Raw genomic sequence first — 19,441 nt, 5'->3', positions numbered from 1 at the left:
GTGCCCACATTGCCAGCCCTGTGGCAGGAGAGTGAGAGATAAGGACTGATGGAGCGGAGGAGGATCTTGTGAATCCCTTTGCCAATCTGTACGTAATTACAGTGCAGCAGAAGAAGATGCCTGTGGAGAAGGCAGATTGCAGAGGTTACATATTCTAGATTGTGAATATTAAATCCAGAGAAAACATTATAACATTTCTAGGGGGAATTAATGACATGAGACGATGGCCCATGACCATGACATGGGAAATTCCTTACAGCTAAATACAAAGTAGTGCAAGCTGGAAGGAGCTCTTTGCAATGTTCACATTGTCAGTTGGTTTTGAATTAACTGTAACTACACAAGGCAAATCTTGGATGTCAGAAACAGATTTGCAGGTACCCTGGAAGGCTCCTGCTTTGCGATATCTGTACATTGGTGCAAGGGGGAGGGGGGCAGAGGAACAGGGCAGAAATAAAACAAAAGGAGATATGTATTTAAAGGCTTAGTTTCACTTAGGCTGGGCTGCTGGCTCTGAGATGAGCTTTCTCATAATGTAGTCCTGCATGAATTTGGGGTTCCAAACATATCTGCTCATGTAAACAACAGTCTAAGCAATAAATATACAGTTTTTATTTTGATCCATACACTTCTAAGCATTTATGTAATTGTCTAGTCTTCACCCAGCATTTGATGCTGTGTGAATATTATGTATTTTAAAGAATAGAGAATTTCTAGAATTTATTTTAAAGGATAGAGAATGCAGTCTGCTGAAGTTCTTACTGAATCTACATGTTAGACTGAATCAGGATCTTCAGCTATCCACTTGGCAATAAGTGGAAAAATATTAGTCTCATGTAGGAACATGGTGTATAAGAAATCCATCTTTCTACTATGATATGTACAAAGATTAAGAAATAACGTAATTGTTTAGTAAGAAACACAGTTCTTGAGGAAATGATAGAATATGTACATTATATCATCAAGAAATAATTCTAAGGAAGACGCATCAAGCTATCAGTTTAAGATAGTTCATATAGTTTTAATAGTCTAATTTGCCTTTATTTACATAATACTTTTTATGGAAATGTTGGTATCTACAATCTGTCTACAGTCTAGTTGTATTCAGATGCTTTTTTTTTTTTTTTTTTTTTCCCTGCAGTGGCCAACCCATTCCCAGAGTGGAGTACACAGCTGAAGAAGTTAAAACTTGGGGGGTGGTATTTAGGGAACTCAGTAAACTCTATCCCACCCATGCTTGTCGGGAATATTTAAAAAACTTTCCTCTGCTGACCAAGTACTGTGGATACAGGGAAGATAATGTGCCTCAGTTGGAAGATGTTTCAATTTTTCTTAAAGGTAAGATTCATATTTGATTTATCAATAGATAGCAGTTTCATGAAAACACTCTTTTTTGTCAGTATGGAGTACAAATTACATTGAATGAAAAGACTCACAACATTGTCTGAAGTATCATTCTGGTTTTGGTGTTCTCTATGGCAGAGTTTTTTGAGTCAAGACAGTTTTATGTAGGTATTTGCAAGTATGAAATGGAGAGAAATTAATCAGCTGAACATGTAAAGCATGTAATATCTTGTACAGGGAGAAAATCCTTTGGTACAGTGAAAACTAAGAGTTGAGTTAGTGCTGCTCTCTTGTTGCCACAGATGGGGACTTCTGATAACCACACTGGGCATCCCCCAAATGTCCAGGCAGGAAAAAGAAGGAGTCAGATGCCAAGATAACTGAATTTAAAGTGGAGAGCAGGTTTGGCTACACTGTTGTGTAGCCTGGTGAATATGAGGCTTTCCTGAGTGCTCAAGACCACCAGAAGCTAGTCCTTATATTTGTATGTTGAAAAAGATGTGTTGGACACCATAGGTGATGTGGTGCTTCTCTTTCATTTTATTTCTTAAAGGATCCGTGTATTACATATTTCAGTTTGAAAATAAATTCTTATTTTTCATTTGTAATGGAAATGTATCCCATATGGAAAATGTGGGAGATATGGACCTGTTGTTTTTAGCTCTAGAGGAAAGCCACCAAAGAGTCAATTTAAGATTTTAATTTCTCCTCAAAGGTCCCTTCAGATACTTATATTTGTTCCTTAAACCTCTTACTCAGGAACTAAAATATTATAAAGGTGAGTGTTTGAAAAAAACAACCCAAACGTATGTGCTGGTAAGAGAATAATTAGCTAAGCATTTTGTTCCAAATATATATATGGAAAGGCTAAAGGAAATACAGAATTTTTAATGACAGGCTTACATTCCTCAGTCTATGCTTCATCCATAATTCTTGTTTGTGAAAACCTGCATTTGCTAATAGCTGACTCATCATTCTTTGAATTTGCTTGTGTCCTTCTGGGTCTCTCATATATTGTGTTATGGTCTCTAAGGAATGATGGCAAATTGTACATATTTTTAATTCCTAGCTAGAAATTCAAAATCTCACACGTCTTTCAGAAATATGTTCTCAGACTACATAGAGCAGGTAGTACTATCTGTTGCAGAAAAACTTGCAACATTGTCCTGTAAAAACTTCAGAAGAATAAAGAATTAATTTTTGAGAGAAATGTGCTTTTCAAAGTCACTGAGTCTGAAACTCTTCCACTCTGGGACTAATCTGACAAAGGAACATGTTAAATACTTAAATGAGGACCTCAACTATAAAAATCAGTATTTTATTGACACAAACAATAATTTATCTGTAAAAATGAGGACAGATTTGTTTTAATCCTATTCTGTTCTGTTAATTTTTTAACATATTTTGCATACTTTCCAATATGGAAACTTCTCTCCCATTTGGTACCAGACATAAAAATTTTAAGAACATCACTTATGGTACCTTAGCATTTTTTTCTAGATGAAGATATTCAGACCAACTTTGAAATACTCCCAGCTGTTTTCATTATACATATGCTAGCAATGCAAAATATTTCTTGTATGGAATAATTGAAAAATATGTAGAGTGATCATCAAGATTCTTTGTGTCATGCTTCTGGTAGAATAATTAACAACAGATACAGTGATATATGTAATGTGGTCTTTTATTATCTCCTTCACTTCAGAAAGGTCTGGCTTCACAGTGAGACCAGTTGCTGGATACCTGTCTCCCCGCGATTTTTTAGCTGGCTTAGCATACAGAGTCTTTCACTGTACTCAGTACATACGGCACGGCTCAGATCCCCTCTACACGCCAGAACCGTAAGTTGCTTCATTTGCTTTAGTACTGAAAAAATATGCTCACTAATTTCTTAAAAGAACCAATTGGATTTGCCAAGATTGAAAAGATGAACCTTCCTACAAAATGTGAAATTCTTCTTACACTGTTGATGACAAAATCCTTCACATTGGCAAGCCGGAATTTAATTCAAAGACTTTTTTGTTGACTTTTTACAAGGGTCTTAAATAACTGGGTTATTTATGTAGTGGGTCAGAAATACTATTTAGGTTATATTTCAGTGGAAAATAGAGTTTTCACCTAAAAATACTGAAGAAGTGTCTACAATTTTATTTTCTGCTGGACAACTAGAAAGAAGTTGTGGATAAAACCCCCCTGAATATCTTGAGAAAACCTGCTTTTAGAATTTTAATTTGGTCTTCTGTGTTCCCCTTTTTTTTTTTTTTTCTTTTTTTTGGACCTGATTCCACAGCTGAACTTCGTTTCTGTCCTATAACACAGCACAAGCAAGACACGGGGCACTATTCTCTTACCAAGAGAGAACATTAGCTATGAAGCCTGTTACAGGGAAATTATGACAGAAATAAGAAACACTTTAATGATGACTTTTATGAGACAGCATTGCAGCTTTTCCAAAACAGAATATTGAGAGTCAGTATGAAATATTTTGGCATATAGTCTTTTGATGGAAACTGGGGGAAAAGAAGACCAAAGAAATAGTATGTCTTGTGTTGTACATGTTGTGTTCTGTGCAGTAATAGCAGAATAGCATGTGTCATTTAGATAATATGGAGGTAGTTTACCAAAGGTATCTGCTGATCTTGTAACCACAGGAATGACATTTTTGCAGTGAATCAGTCACCAGGCAGTTAGCACGAATCTGCAGCTGTGGTTTAATCAGCTTGGACTACTTGAGTGTATTTGATTTTTGCCCAAATTTACACAAAGGATTCATACATATATATTCTGCTCCAGTCTTGTAAAAATTTGGACTCATGCCTAAAGTTTGATTTCATGAATCGACTGCCAAAACCATGCAGTAATATTTTTGAATATAAAAGGTTTCATGGCACGGCATACTAAGATGTATCTAGAAATGCTGTGGCTTTATTCTGGCAGGAGTCACCAGGTGGTGCTGTTAGACACTTAGCTACCTTTTTCCTCAGTATCTGAACTGGGCAAAGTACTTGTTGAAGTGCTCTGAGGCCAGTTTTGTGTGTTGGTTTCTTTTGGAAAGGAGGTAGTGATCCCTGAAGGAATTCAGTCACTTCTATAACCTCTGTAATTAGAAATTTAATCTCTTAAATTCGTAGGTAAATTGATACAATATAAAATCTTGAAAGAAGGGCTCGAATGGAAGGAAGGGCTGAACCTCTTCTGGTCTATTTAAAAATATCTTTAGATATTTCAAAAAATATAAATGATACAAAGGAAGTACCAGGCATTGCATCAATGATTTTCTCTCCTGTGGGAATCCAGTGTTTCAGACTGCAGCATGTACCAGTGCTCAGCAAAAGAATGATGATGTTTATTAACTTAGTACAAACTAGAAGAACATTTTCATCTAGTGATAAGAGATTTAGGTAGATAACTCCAACAGGATAAAGGCAATAACATCTTCCAGGAAGCACTTAAGTGTGTCTGTGCTTTTCCTAATGTTCTCTGGTTCATTGATTTGTGTATTTGAGAACGCTGTAGTTTTCAGGATGCTTCTTACATTCAGAATTATGCAGTGGATCATAGCTGATCCTTAGTAGTAATGGCAGCTGCTTTTTTTGTAACATTTCTGGTCATGCTGTCTGGAAAGTCACTGGTAATAACAACAGTTGCATTAGAATGAAGGTTTTTATTCCTTATTTGGGCTGAACTTAAAATACAGGTTATAGTCTTAACACCTCTGAATAGGACTAACAGAGAATTTAAATTGTTATTTTCTAATGATGTTATACACTCTTCTTGCAGACCTACTGGTTCACATTAGTTAAGTAATGTGTACTTGCTATCAGGAGCTCCACAGGAAAGTTTTGAAAATCCCTTTTAAAATGTGTTTAGGTTTTTCCATAATATAAACCACATAGTAACTGTTATTGGAAGTGTAGAGTGAAAGCCTGGTGCTTTTTTGAGTGGACAGCTCTTCATCTTCTGCAGTAGCTGCAGTGCCCTGAGATCTCCTGGTTGATATATGGGGCCATAATGAGGTTTGCTGCAGGTTCCTGGCTGGTGAATGTTGCATTTCAATGATATAAACCTGGTAAAAATGCTCCCTTTGACTTCAGTGGGCTTTCCGTCAGATTTAACACACAAGCTACAGAGCTAGATACAAATTAGAGAGTTCATTTGGTTTGATCTGTATCACTACCATATGCATTTTAAAACATATTTCTTCCTGATTTTAATTATGTTTCTACAACATTCAAAGAGCTATGTAGATTTCTTCTGCTCTACTAACTAATTTACTCCAAGAAAAATCTTTTGCCGTGAAAAGTGCATTACAAAAATCTTATTTTCTCTCAGCAATGTGTGTGAATAAATTAAAGGAACTTAATTATTTTCAGAATAAGACAAAACAAAAGAATCAAGCCTTGGTAGTTAAGCGAAGAATTATATTGTTTAGACTATCTACAAAGGGCCAGACTGGCAGCAAAGCTAGGAGACTCCAATGACAATTGCAAATGCTGGTTCATGTTTCTGCCTGAAAGATTTTGTGGATTTGGTTTTTTTTTGTTCATAAGCTTTTTGCTTCAAGCTCCCCTCTTTATAAGTGCACATTCAAAATACTACTTTGCAGTAGAAGAATCTACAAGCTAAAGGCATGAGAGAAATATCTTCTGCCTCCTCATTCTCTTCCCCTTGCCAAGAGAGACAAGTTAATGGGATTAGGCTTTGTCTGTTCTCATTTTGTCTGCAAGGGTGGACATAAAAAAGACCATGTGTCCCAGTGCAGCACTGGTGGTGTAGTCGCTAGATTTAGCTTAGCAGGCTGTACCTTCCTGAGAGCTCAGTGAGGTTGCTTAGGGCAATGCGACCCGGTCACATCCCGTAGTCCATTTCGGACAATCCCGCGATCTTGCTCCGGCCAGCTATCAGCGTTACAGCCAGTGATGGCGAGGAAGGCGAGAAGGGTCTGTCATAGTGATTTGAGAGGACTTTAATCACATCCTGCCCCTGCGATCCCCAGAGACAGAGAGACCTCGTGCTCTGGGTGCTGGGGGGGTGGGGGTTTGTCAGGGGCCCAGGGGCGGTCCCTGGGCGGGGTTGGGGTACAGGAGCCAACAGGGAGAAACCGAGGGGGTGGCAAAGGCTAGGGCAGGGGGAGCCGGAAGGGGAACGTGGCATCACGAAAACAGTGGGTTAACAGACTACCACAAACTGGGAATAAGTCATCTTTGCTTATTTGTTTCTGGGGCTTGTGGCTTCAGCACAGAAAAATGGAGATGTAGATGCTCGCTCAGGTGCCAGTAGTAGTGATGCTGCTGTAGAAGCCTGCCCACAGACGAGTGTGCGTACCTGGAGCCAGGAAGTTGGAGCCAGTTACGCTGTATCTTTTTTGCTTCTGCTTGAACTACTGATAAAATGCTAAATATGTCTGGACCGATGTAGTGTAGCACAGATGCTAAGCAATTAGTGTCCATTTGCTCAGCGGAGGTAAGAATTGGTGTGCTGGGCATCCAGAGAATGGGCTTTGTGGCCCATTTTTATGTTGGAAGTTGATGGTTGGAGAAATCATGTTCCTCCAGTGAATTGCTTGGCACTGGGAAGTGGTGTGTCTGTCAGACTGCAAACTACATTTCCCAGCTGTCCTTTGCATTGTTAGTGATCTCCTCAATTTTGCAGGAGATGATACAAGAAATTGTGACTGGAACTGAGTTAATTAAAGAAGGGTCTTTAGCTTTGATGATTATCCAGTCAAATGATGCAAACCACATCCTGAACAAAGAAATGGAGGCATGAAGAGCTAACCATTTTTTTCAGTCTGAGTTCCAATGAGAAAGGGACTACCATCCAGGCTATGGGTCTTCAATGAATTACATATGAAGTTGGCTCAAACTTGTCGCACACAACTTCAGAGTGGTGCTTCACTCACCAGAAAGTGTGACTGTAACATGAGCAAAAGTTGCTCTGCGTCTGTCAGGGAGACCATTTGGACTGAAAAGGAAGACTTGTATGTGGCCCTCCAGTATTGGAATTGTATTTGATACATTTTTGGTGGGGCAAACTAGGGATACCAAAACGTTTAATCTTCATTTGTACATTCAGAAACTTCTATTTGCGAGTGTCTACCTACACATTATTGGTTCAGACTTCTTGGTGAAGATACTGAGTAAGAAGACTTTAAATGATATAGAGTGTTGTTTTTCTATTCATGATTTATCTGAGATGTCATGTTCTGTGACTTTTCAAACAAACATAGTTTATAAAAGACAAATTGGAGGATTTTGGATAGAAGGCAGAAAACTTGATGTTTTCTCCCTGCCTTTAAAACATTTGTTTACAGCTTAGGAAAAAAAAAAAAAAAAGAGAAATGTCTTTGAAGAGACAAAAGCAAAGGAAATGTCAGATTGGATTTTTAAAGTGAACTTTACTACCAAGTCCATTATTTCCTGTGAACAAATGCAGCAAAACTTTCAGAATTGTTTGAAAGCTTTTGTAGATGATGCATGTGCACTTCTGTTAGCAGTTTCTTGTACACTTATATCTGCACTTTGTCATGACTAACAATGCACTTACAGATGTGAACAGCTGTTCTTTTTGAAATTATTTGGATTCTCTGCTTCTTCTGAAATCTTGCCGAAATGCTTGCCGAAAAGTAGACTGCGCAACAAAAGTACCCAGTAATTGCTGTAGGATCTCATGACTAAATGAGAAATTAAGCACACAGAAACCTCTGTAAATGTTGTCCCAAATTTCTGGGGGCAAGTGGCAAAATGTTTGATGTGGAGTGCTACCCAGGTACAGAAAGAGGAATGGAGAAGAGGAAGAGGGAATATGTTGGATTTTGATTCATGTGGAGAGAAAAGCTGAAGACTACTTGTGAGACATCTGGCTTTCCTCTGGGCAGTTGAGTCTTCATGTCACCAAGTCTGAAAGATAGTAGTGATCAGGCTCTTCCACTCAATCTGGAAATGATGAGCAAATCACAGAACAGCTGGGGTTAAATGACTTATAGCCTATTTAACAGAAGCAAATGTGTGTGTTTCTACTTACACATAGAAACCATGGGAAGAACTACATTATAAAAACCATGTTTCCTTGTCAGACTTCTCAGGTAGGGATCAGACTCATGTAAAATGGCTTATGTTTAATACCATAATAATTGCTTAATTAATTTATTTCTCTAATGACTCTCTTTTCATTTCCATTCCCTTAGGGATACATGCCATGAACTCTTGGGACATGTGCCTCTACTTGCTGATCCCAAATTTGCACAGTTTTCGCAAGAGATAGGACTTGCTTCACTGGGGGCATCTGATGAAGACGTTCAGAAATTAGCCACTGTGAGTCAAAATCTTTTTGTGGCATACTCTCTCATCTCTCCTCCTTTTTAGCTGATGAACTGATGTGCATTGTCTTATTAGAGCTGACTACATTTTCAGGTTCCAGGTGACTATGATGTGACAATCACAGAGCTTTAGGTGTTCCATTGTTTTTAAGAAGACCAAAGCTGATCACACTAGGTAATCAGTTTCACTTTTTATTTGCAATAATCACCAATTTTCAGGGCTAGCTGAGATGAATTTTGTCTGCTTTATGGTGCTGGAGACAAGTAAGAAAGGTAAACTTGGAAAAAAAACCCCAATCTAAAACATTTTGATGTGTGCTCTGATCTCTAGACTATTAGCTCCTCCACAGGTGGCCGCTTTGGCTCTTAGCACTGGTATTTCTGTACTCACTGTTCAGTTTTGCAGCTCTTAGTTGTATTGCAGTGTGTGATGGATTTTAAGATGACACTGCATCCTTGCCTGCTGCTTCCCTTGGAGAATGCATTGTTACTAAGCTAAGGCTGTGCAGCAGTAGATCTAGATCAAGACCAAGTGCCTCAGCTGGGAGATGGATTCTGTGTTGCATCAAGTGAGGCACACAAGCCAGCAGACAGTGTGAACTGTCTGTGTGTTAAAGCTGTTAGATGCTGCTGCTACTGGAGCCTCATGGCCTTTGTGTGAGGGACCCTGTCAAGTTGTCATGACTCTCTGCTCCTGACCACCTGTGAGCCCTGCTCTATTGCCATGTTCCAGTAACTTGAATGCAACTCTTTGCATCATGACATAAATTAGTGACCACTGGTCTTTACCACTTGCTTTGTTCAGTTGTGTTGACTTACTGTGTATTTCCTTTTGTGGATCCTGTTAAAACTAATGCTGCAAATAATTTAAGGAACTATATTGGATTAAAAAACCTGCACATTTAAAAAGCTCCATGTTTAAACATTTTTTATCTTCTGAAACATTCTTTGAGCAGTGGAATTGGTAACTTTAAAACTTTTGCAGCATACTGCTGCTTTTCTATACAAGAAGCACAGTGGGGTTTTAAAGGCTTGGAAATAAGTGTTGGATGTGGAGTAAAATTAGGTTCAATTAAACTGTAGAAGTTTTGATGCACTGGTTTAGCAGAGGTTTAGAGTCCTATCTGCCAAAAAAGGTGTTTGTACCCATTTGCTTGATTTGAATCCTGTAGCCTTCCAGAAGAAGACACTAAATTTAATCAAACCGGCTTTACTCCTTAGTTAGACAGGCTCGATATCTTGCTCATGGCCAACTCCTCTCAAATGATTCAGGGTGCATTCCTGGTTTTTCTAATGGATGTCTGTGGAGAAGAAACTGTTGCTTGTATGGAGAAATCATGAAAGTTGAGTGGGTATTTCCACATTTGCTTGGGAGGGACTTAGTAGGAAACAGACCTACCTTGCCACAACATGCAGTCTCAGGAGAAACCACCTAACTGGCTGTCCCTGTAAGTATTTTGAGGAAAATGATATGCCCAAATATTTCACCCCAAAATAACCTTGGATGACATGGGCCTATTACAGAGGACAAAGTTGGTACTGGTCTTTTTGGGTAGAGATACTAATATAAAGTGACCTGTGAATATTATATAAATGCTTTTACTCCTCCCCCCCCCCCCCCCCCAGAAGTTCCCAGTTATGACTGACTGTGTCATTTGAACAATGAGCTGCTCCTGAATCACAAAGCAAAAAATAAAAGAAGACAGCTGAATCACTTTCCCTTATCACACTGAGAATTTGATATCTGAGTCAAAGTTGATTTCTCCTCCCATGCTGGAAATAGCTCTTTCAGGTGGAAGAGACATTTGGAAAGAATCTCGTGGTGTTATTTTTTGTAGGAGCACAATGAGGGGCTGTGCTCCCCCGGTGCAGATGCTTGACAAATACAGAGATGTTACTTGCCCTAAAATGTGCAATGTAAACAGCCAACTTGAGAGCAAGTAGAAAGAATATCTCTCAGTGGTGAGGGTGAGGAGGCCAAGAAATTCATTCAGCTGGGCACCAAATGTCACCTGAGGTGCCATTGACTAACTTTTGCCGCGTTCAGTCCCATTTCCATCCTAGATAAAAACCAGACAGACACAGCAAGCTGAGAAAGGCTAGCCAAGAGTCTTAACACAGAAAAGCATTGCATGTTCTAACAAGGCAACTTCAAAGTAAATAGGGAAACAAATGGAGAGAGAGTATGCATATTAATGAATTGAATCAATATCCCCAAAGCAAGCTTGCCATTAGCATGACCTGTTTCAAAAGACAGTGACATTAAGTGCTGAGCCATTACAGGGAGGACAATGGGTTTAGGAAGAGAAGAAAACACCTCTTAGGAATTCAGACCAGAAAGAGAAGAGTTATTACAGGTGATTTCATAATCTTTTGCTCCATTCTGCTCTCAAAAGACACTGTGTATCAGCTTTGATAGATCTGCTCTTTGTGCCCTGTTAGCTGCAAAGGAAACTTCTGAGGTTTTTGTCCCTGCAGGGCTGACACACTGGATGTAGAGCAAGCTGGAGCCTGGTGCCTGGGCAGATTAGAAGTGTTTGGTAAATTGCAATTAATCATGTCTGTGCAGCCCCACTGAGGGCAGGAATTAAATGGGAGAGCGTTGCAGGGGCCCTGGTGCTGGCCAGCTGGAGGGAGAAAAGTGACCAGCAGGGGAAGAGAGCTGAAGAGACAGTATGCAAGTTCCCTTCATCCTCCTGGGATCTTGTAGTCAGGTGGGGGAAAGAAGAAAGAAATTGCTTCTGCTTTGTCATGAGAGTGGAATATTGAAAGACCTAAAAGACCTTGTTTGTAGTGGTTTGTTGAGAGATTCCATTTTCATTTACAATCTTTTAGAGGAAAAGAGGAAAGACACAAAAAAAAAGGTGACTGAGATTATGTTACTGAAAGAGAGGGAAATATTTGCTCCATCCACTTTTTTTCATGGAGTGTGGTATAATGCAGTTAGTGGTTGAGGAAATACAATATTGGCCATGCATATCTGGGTTCTAATTTTTATCGTCATCATTACTCATATCTTGTCCTTTTCTGATTGACTTTCTAAAACTGCTTTTGAGCTGATTTTTCAGCATGTCTGGTCTTTCTATTTTCACATAGTACAGAAATAAAAAAGGCTGTCTTTTCTGCTTACCTATCAAACCATAAAATATAGAGAGGACTTGACATGAGGTATTTCAATTAATTTATATAGTATATAATTTACAACATTTAACAGAACATAACGTAAGGTTTTGTCAGGAAAATTGTACCAAAAAGTACTTCTCGTTTTACATTTCAATGTTATCTTGTAATTTGTGGACTTGGGAGCTGTCTTTGTAAAGCTGCAAGTTGCTAAGGCAGGAGCCTGCCTGTCTTGCTAATGGCAGAAATGACTCCTGACTCCTGCTAAGTTGTTTCAGCACAGCTCAGGTTGCCCCTTCTAGATGTAGTTTGTATAGGATGTGTTTGTGTAGGTGAAATTCAGTGGGTGGCAGCTCAGAAAAGAGGTTAGCAGGGTGTCTTTTTGATGCAGTTTATCACCAAATCTTTCCTCCCAAGAATTTGGTCATTAGGGCCTAATTAGTTGCACTAAGTTTTTTCCCCAGTCATTTCTCACTGGCAGTTACATTTAAACATTCAGTTCTTTAGAGCTGGAAAACTTTCACCTTTTCATCTTTCTTGATAGTATTTGTTCTTGTACTTTAACAGCATGGGACAGTAGAAATCAAGAAATTTCTTTAGTTCTTGCTGTCCTTTACGTGGAAGACTACAAAAATTGCTTTTAAGTTTGAAGGAATTGTGTGTGATGAGATCTTGTAAGTGCATTTCAGGCTTGTTATGAATCTAAAGGTTTTGCTTTGCCTGGAGGATGACTGAGGCCAATAGTTCATTTCTAAAGCTAACTTTAATTTATCTGTGTATGTATCACACACAAAATATTTTAAAATTACATACTGACTTAAAAACAACATTCAGAACCACCTCTCTGGGTTGTGTTAATTCTTGTGACTTTACTTGCCTGTCTTCCCTCAGAATCTATATTATCTGGTCTTGTTGATATCATTCTAGTCCTTTTCCCATGCTGAAGATCTGGCACATAATTCAGGAAAATTCTCCATTATGTTTCCTGAGGAGATAACCAGAATGGACGAAATGGGAGCATTTTGGATAAAGACTGAGTAGGATTTAGTAAGTTAGGAAAGACTTAGCATTCATGGTCTCACTAGATAGAACAGCCTCTCATCTTCACAAACAACAGATTAGATTTCCTACAGGGGCTATTTGGTATTGCTAGGCTGTAAGTACAGTTTGTGAACTGACTTACTGTCATCTGTCATGGATGAGCAAATGGAGCTGAAAAGAAAATTTGAGATTTCGAACATTCCCACTGTACATCTGAAAAATCAAGACTGCCTGTGTGTTTCTCATTTATAGTTGTGAAATGATTGATAGGGAGCTGACCCTCATTGTAAGCCTGTGACCAGTTCCCCTGCTGAAGCTATTCTACATATAAAAATAATTGTGTATTGGTCAACTGAAATCTGGTATTACAGCCCAAGAGCTATGGCAGTCACTGAGCATACTGAAATTTAACATTCAATCTCTGCTTAGTCTTTTTTCTGTATCCCAGTTGCATGCCATGTATGTGTGACAGATGCCAAGAGTGACCACAGTGAGTACCTTAAATCCAGTGGTGACATAATGGAATTTCTTACAAAATTGTTACTTCCAGCTATACCTGTAGTTAGTGAATAAAGAAGCAGCATGAGAGCTGGGAGAGAATATGACTTAAAACTGCTTAAGTAAATTTTGGTGGACTTACAGGAGACATGAAATTACATTGTTTTGGGCTGTCTGTCACTTAAGGGGCATGAATCAATTCCCAGGGTAAAAGCTAGGATACTAAAGCTGAAATCAAGTATGATGGATCACTATAGACAGACATTGTCCTGCTATACTATGATCTGTACTGTTCATCAGTAGATGGCCTAGACAGTGTTTCTATTCCTGCCTTTGTCCAGGCAAAACCACCTACATGCAGATGTATTTGGAAATTGTCCAAGTATGAAACCTGAAACTTTAACAAGAAGCAGAAGTGGAAGTTGATGAAATGTTGTGGCTTTCTTGACCATTACAAGGTCACACAGGTGTGTTTGAATCAGGAGGAAAGGATAACTTACTGATGGATTACTTTGTTTGGTGAGGTATTGCTGGGCTTACTGACTGCTGCTCTAAGAAATTCTGTAATTTGTGGTCTTGCTCTAAAAAATGTTCTAAAGGAATTAATAAAAAGTAATGGTCTCCATTTTTAAGGGTTTCTTTCAGCAATACTTTTCAATAAAGTAGCTGAAGCATGATGCAAAGTCCTTCCTATGCATAATCAAAAAGGTGGGCAGAAAAGATAGTACATATGTCACAAAACAGGAGTAAATGGGAAAAAAAACCACTGTAGATTCCAGGGATCAATATTTAATATTTTAGAATCTGCACTGTTCTCCTGAAATGCATTTTTACAGTCATTCTGTCAGAGATTTGTGGCACAAGAAGAAAAATATCAGCAGAGATACTTAACCAACTCTAAACTAGCACTCCAGATTGAAGAGTTCCATTGCTGGAATTGGGAGATAATGCTCAATATTTTCTGCAGGAATTGTGGCAGTCTGCTAAGGCCTTTACTCTGGGTTTGGAGAGTCCTTTTCCAGGTTTGGATCTGTAAGAATTGCTGTGCTGGTCAGGGCCCTGGCTGGTGACTTGTGCCCATCATAAATAGCTGCTTAGGGGCGATGAAAGAACTGGATGAGCATATCTGATTAGTTTCAAATGTTTTCCAAGTTTCTCACCATTCAGGAGCTTGGGGAACTCTTGTTCCCACAAATATGGCTTCTATTTATCTAATTATCCTGAAAGGATTTCTGTCCAGAGGCAGCTGTTTATGTTTGAAGACACGTAAATTTTTAGTATCTGCAGTAACTTTGGCAATGAGCTCTATGGCTCAACTGTTCACTGTCTGGTGAACTGTCTCATTTTGTTGTTTTTAACCTGATTCCTACTAGGTTTTTGTAAATAAAGAGAGAGTGATCAAGTCATCCCTGTAGGCTTCTATATGCCATCATGACTACAGAATACATTTTCTTGCTTAGTTCTCTCCTTTCCTGGGTTGGGAACCAATTGTTTGTTTAGTCACTCCTCATGCTATTGCAGATGTTACTCCTTCCCTGAATCCTTTCCACCTTTCCAGCGAGAACTGAAAAGGAGACAGGGTATCTCAGTCACCAGGCTGTGGAACAGGGCAAATGAGCAGTTTGAACGCTAACCTGAGTTTTGATTAAGAGTAGCACTGTGGAGTCAAGTCAGTTTTGGATATACCTGCTATAGAAGTAGGGGCCTTTTGTATGGTAGGAAGAGTGGACGTGGTGTTGTAGAGCGGACACAATTTGTTGCTTAGGGATGAAAGAAATAGCCTGGATGTAGAAGGAAAGTAGGATTCAGTGGATCCATCTTGCATTGCCATACAAGGATGAGTCCCTCCAGTTTCTGATCAGAAAGGGGTAAATCAGCTTAGGATGTGTTAATCTCAAAAACAAACATCTTGTGCTTTGTCCCTCAACATATTAAGAAGGTGAAAGAGGGCTCACCTGTTGCTATGAGGCTGCCCAGTTGGTCAAGTCAGTAACTTGCATCTTGAAAGGATCTCATGTTGCCCTAACTGACATGTTTGTGCTCACAAGTAACTGAAACAGAGTTGTTCTATAATGTACTTATAAATTTGTATCCTTGGGCACAGCCCTGTAATGAGGAAGATGCAAGAGAGAACTAATTTGACTTAATTGGGAGCAGAGTAGAAATTAGAAATTTTACTGTAGAAATAATATAGTTCATTTTAGACAGGATGCGATTTATGAAGATCAAGCTCTAAGCTGTTAGAAACGCTAAAGAAAAAGGCTCTATTAAAATAACAAATTGCAGCCAGAGACTGGGTTTGCTTTTATTTCTTGTACTGTTTTGTTTCCAAAAGTGGTTAGATCATACTCTGTGAGGTTACTGAACTGCAAATGCAAATTTTCATGCACACAAGTAATACATTTTGACATAGAGGTTAACAAGAGAATGGTGCAAATTTCACACAGCACTGGCTTGCTAATTACCTTTGTTTATTTTCAGAACCAACTTCATTTTCATTAAGAAATTGCAGATTCTGCAGTAGTAATCTTTGCCAGTAGTTCAATAGCTCACACTCTGAACGTTTGCTCTGCTACAGTAGTAATGAAAGTGAGCCTGAAAAATAGCTTAGGAAAAAATTGTGGAACTTAGGAGTGCATGCAAGTGACAAGCATCTGCCAATTCTGTGTTGGATCCAGTTGAGATAGGTTGAGGAATGGATGAAAGGAGTCTATGAATTTTGATAGGATTTTTTGCATATTTGTTTTCTCTTTTGACCTAGAGTTGATAATATATTAGCAAAAAGGCATAAAGTGTCTTTTATAGAACATATATAACCAGGACAAAAGAAAGTACCCAGCATAAGCTTCCAGTTAGCAACAATAAGACAAACATTTTAGGTAACAACTACTAACAAATCACTCATAAGTGACAGGAATAAAGGTTTAAATGTGGGTGGGGGGGGAGGGAAGGGGGAAGCAATAAAGGAAAGGTTTGGAATGTATTGCTACTGCTGTTCCTGACTGCCCCTGTGCTTTCACCAGCATGTAGAAGGAAAGAGAGAATCCTGGGCTCTGTGTAGGTATCGTTCACACTGTGACACCTTATTTAAATAATTTGTGGACATCCTCCAGCAGCGGCACACAGGTATATGGGGAAGTGAAGGAGTTAGAATGTGGCAGCTCATTTCAGCCATGTCTAGGTCTTGCTTAGGACTGAGGGAACGTCTGTGCTCTGGGTACGCAGGTAGAGGAGTTGGCTTTACCCATGCCTTCCACGGAGCCAGAGCAGCTGAGGAGTCCTGTGCAAAAATAGCTTTGGTGACTGCAGGGAGGGGTCTCTGGAGCAGCTCCTTGCATGCAGCTGCCTGGTTACTTGGCTGGGACCTACAGTGGTGTTGGGGTGGGCCAGCTCCAGGCTCCCTTTGCTCAGGGATCTGTGCATCCTGCTGCACTGTGCCATGCAATGATGGCTGCTACCCTGCATACCCAACCCTCATGTCCGGGGTCAGTGACCCCATCAGGAGAAGAAAGCCAAGAGATTCTGCACTCAGGCAGAAAACAAAACAGTTGTGTGTAATCACAGAGTCCAAGTATCACAGAATGAGTAAGGTGGGGAAGGACCACAATGGACCATCTGGTCCAACCTTCCTGCTCAGGCAGGGTCATCCTGGATCACATTGCACAGAATTGTGTTCCAGATGGTTCTTGAATGTCTCCAGTGAGGGAAACTCCGTGATGACTCTGGGCAAAGTGTTTCAGGGTGTGGTTGCCCCCACAGTAAAGTTCTTCCTCAAGTTCAGGTAGAACTTTTTGTGCATCAGTTTCTGCCTGTTGCCTCCTATTTTTTGGCACCACTGAGAAGAGCCTAGCTCCATTCTCTTGACACCCTGCCTTCAGATACTGGTAGACATTGATGAAGTCCCCTCTCAGTTGTCTCATTTCAGGCTGAACAGGCCCAGCTCCCTCAGTCTGTCCTCTTAAGAGAGATGCTTTTGAGTCCCTGAGTCATTTTCATAGTCTTTTGCTGAAATTGCTCCAGGAGCTCCATGTCTCTCTTATAATGTGGAGCCCAAAACTGGACACAGCACTCCAGATCCAGCCTCACTGAAGTTCTCAAACCATGCACTATTCTTTCTACTGTCTGGGATAGTTCAGTAAATAATTTTGCTAGCTATTATGCATAACCCAAATAGTATCATATGGAAAGAGTCTTAAAATATGTACCTGTACAGAGCTGAACAGATCCTAACCTAATGTTCACAACCACAGGAGTGGACATACCTCATGTGTACAGTCTAATTATCTCAGCCAGCATGTTTGAGTGCTTTCTTTGTATGCACAGATTAAAGTAAGGAAGTAAGACAAAATACTGCTGGCATCCACAGAGAGCTAACTATGCCCAGGGCTTAATGACTTAATGGTGCAACTTTGGAAGTGGTTTTTATGCCTGTCATCACCTTTCTATCAAGTGGCATCAAAGTGTTGGATGGAGAATGGTTCCATAAATTTTTAATTGAGAAGTTTTTGGGTGATCTACCATAATAATTTTGCAAGTACAGCTTAATTATATATTTATAGGTCCAATGCTGATGGTACAGAAGGCCAGGGGACAGTTTGCCATTGCTTTCAATGAGCTAGGTCTGTGGGCTAAATACTAACCTCATTTCCTTGTGTACTATCTCCTAAAAGATGTAGGGTTCAACACATCCAAATGAAAGTAGAATTTGTTGCTGTAAAATTAATATTTATAATTTACTTGCCAAAACCTCTTATTTTGAAATACGGGTTTCTGTGGGGATGATGTTGATTCTGGAGGACACACGATTTTGCAGTTTTGTCTCTTTCGTTGTCTAAACTCGTGTGGTACAGCATGCAACAAATTCTGTTAGCTACTTTTTAGAGCTAGCAGGCCTTCTGAAGTTATTGCGTAAAGGTTTTTGATATTTTATTTGTTGATGATTTTGGAAAGTTGAAGCAAATACTCTAAACCTGAAAGCATTGTTGAAGCCAAAGAGAAGATTACAGAGAAGGGCCTTGTGGCTGTTAATTTTGGTTGTTTTAGTTTGGTTGCAGCCGTGGTTGAAATTGTTGCAGTGCAAGGTCAACAGAATTTCAACATGATGGTGCCCTTTCAGGCCCATTTTGAACAACCCCTCCATGCTCTTATCTGCTTGTTAGTTTGCTTTTGTGTCAGACATAGCGTTAGTTTAGACTGGGGAGCCTTGTTTCAGTTATTAGCTGTAAGTTTTATATATTCTGTACCTTGTAGAGAATTTTCTATAGATCATAACTGTGACATTCATAAAGATGGCGTCTACTAATAGTGCTAGATAAAGCAGTTTGAGCTCAGAGCTTTTTCAAGACATGCTGGAAAGAGTGGGTACTCACAGATTATAATTTTTTCCTATAAAGCATATTACTCTTTTTTTCCCCTTGAGATTTTTGTTCCCTACCTTGAATCAGTAGGCTGTAATTGTAATAATTATATAGTTTGACTACATAAAAGTAGCTAAAATTATAGTTTAACAAGACATTTTACATCTCTCAAATGTAAACACCTTTATAGGATTAATTTTTCAGCTTTGAATAAGCATATTAACTTATGTACAGATCCATACTATACATGTGCAATGAATTTAGGACCTATACAAGCACAGAATTCTTGCATATATGTGGGAGTCTCATCACTAGTGACAATTTTGGAGTGATCTTCACATTTGGTAAGTCACTTCCAGACCACAGGCCCTGTAAATTCCTTTGACTTTGATACAGTAAAGAGCCATAATCTCTCTGCTCACAGGTACCTGCTCAGTTTATTTTTTCCACCTTGTTGATTACACATTCATGTGATTTGCTTTGTGTTTACACACTGCTGGCAAGTAAGTCAGTGGTGACTCAGTTGGCTACTCTGTGGTTATGATAGATTCATTTTACATGCCCTCACTGCTGAAAATCAGGGTGCTGCAAGAAGGTGCTCAACTATCCTTGAAAAAGATTTTGTTTGGGGCTGTGAAAAACATCTTCAATTTGGATATATTTTTAGTAGCAAAATTAATAGATATTTAAAATTCCCTGAGCTACTTTTCTTCTTTGATCTGTCTGTCAGCTTGACATGAATAGAACTTACACTTTTGTGCTT

The 19,441-nt window shown here is 39.2% G+C and overlaps 1 protein-coding gene across 1 annotated transcript in view; it reads left to right on the top strand.

The window, feature by feature from the left end:
- The window catches only part of TPH2 (tryptophan hydroxylase 2), a gene marked incomplete at both ends in the record, with an annotated part of 50,630 nt that overhangs the window by 13,562 nt on the left and 17,627 nt on the right, over window positions 1-19,441 (top strand). Inside the window, 3 exons of the mRNA XM_082279974.1 lie at window positions 1,142-1,338; window positions 3,050-3,185; window positions 8,531-8,657. Of these exons, the coding sequence (XP_082136100.1) occupies window positions 1,142-1,338; window positions 3,050-3,185; window positions 8,531-8,657 (460 nt within the window). The remainder of the gene's footprint in view (window positions 1-1,141; window positions 1,339-3,049; window positions 3,186-8,530; window positions 8,658-19,441) is intronic.

Source organism: Coloeus monedula (assembly GCF_965178545.1).
Source record: "Coloeus monedula genome assembly, chromosome: 4".
Lineage (NCBI taxonomy): Eukaryota > Metazoa > Chordata > Aves > Passeriformes > Corvidae > Coloeus > Coloeus monedula.
The sequence above is the reverse complement of the archived record's forward strand: the minus strand, read 5'-3'. Positions and strand labels throughout refer to the sequence as shown.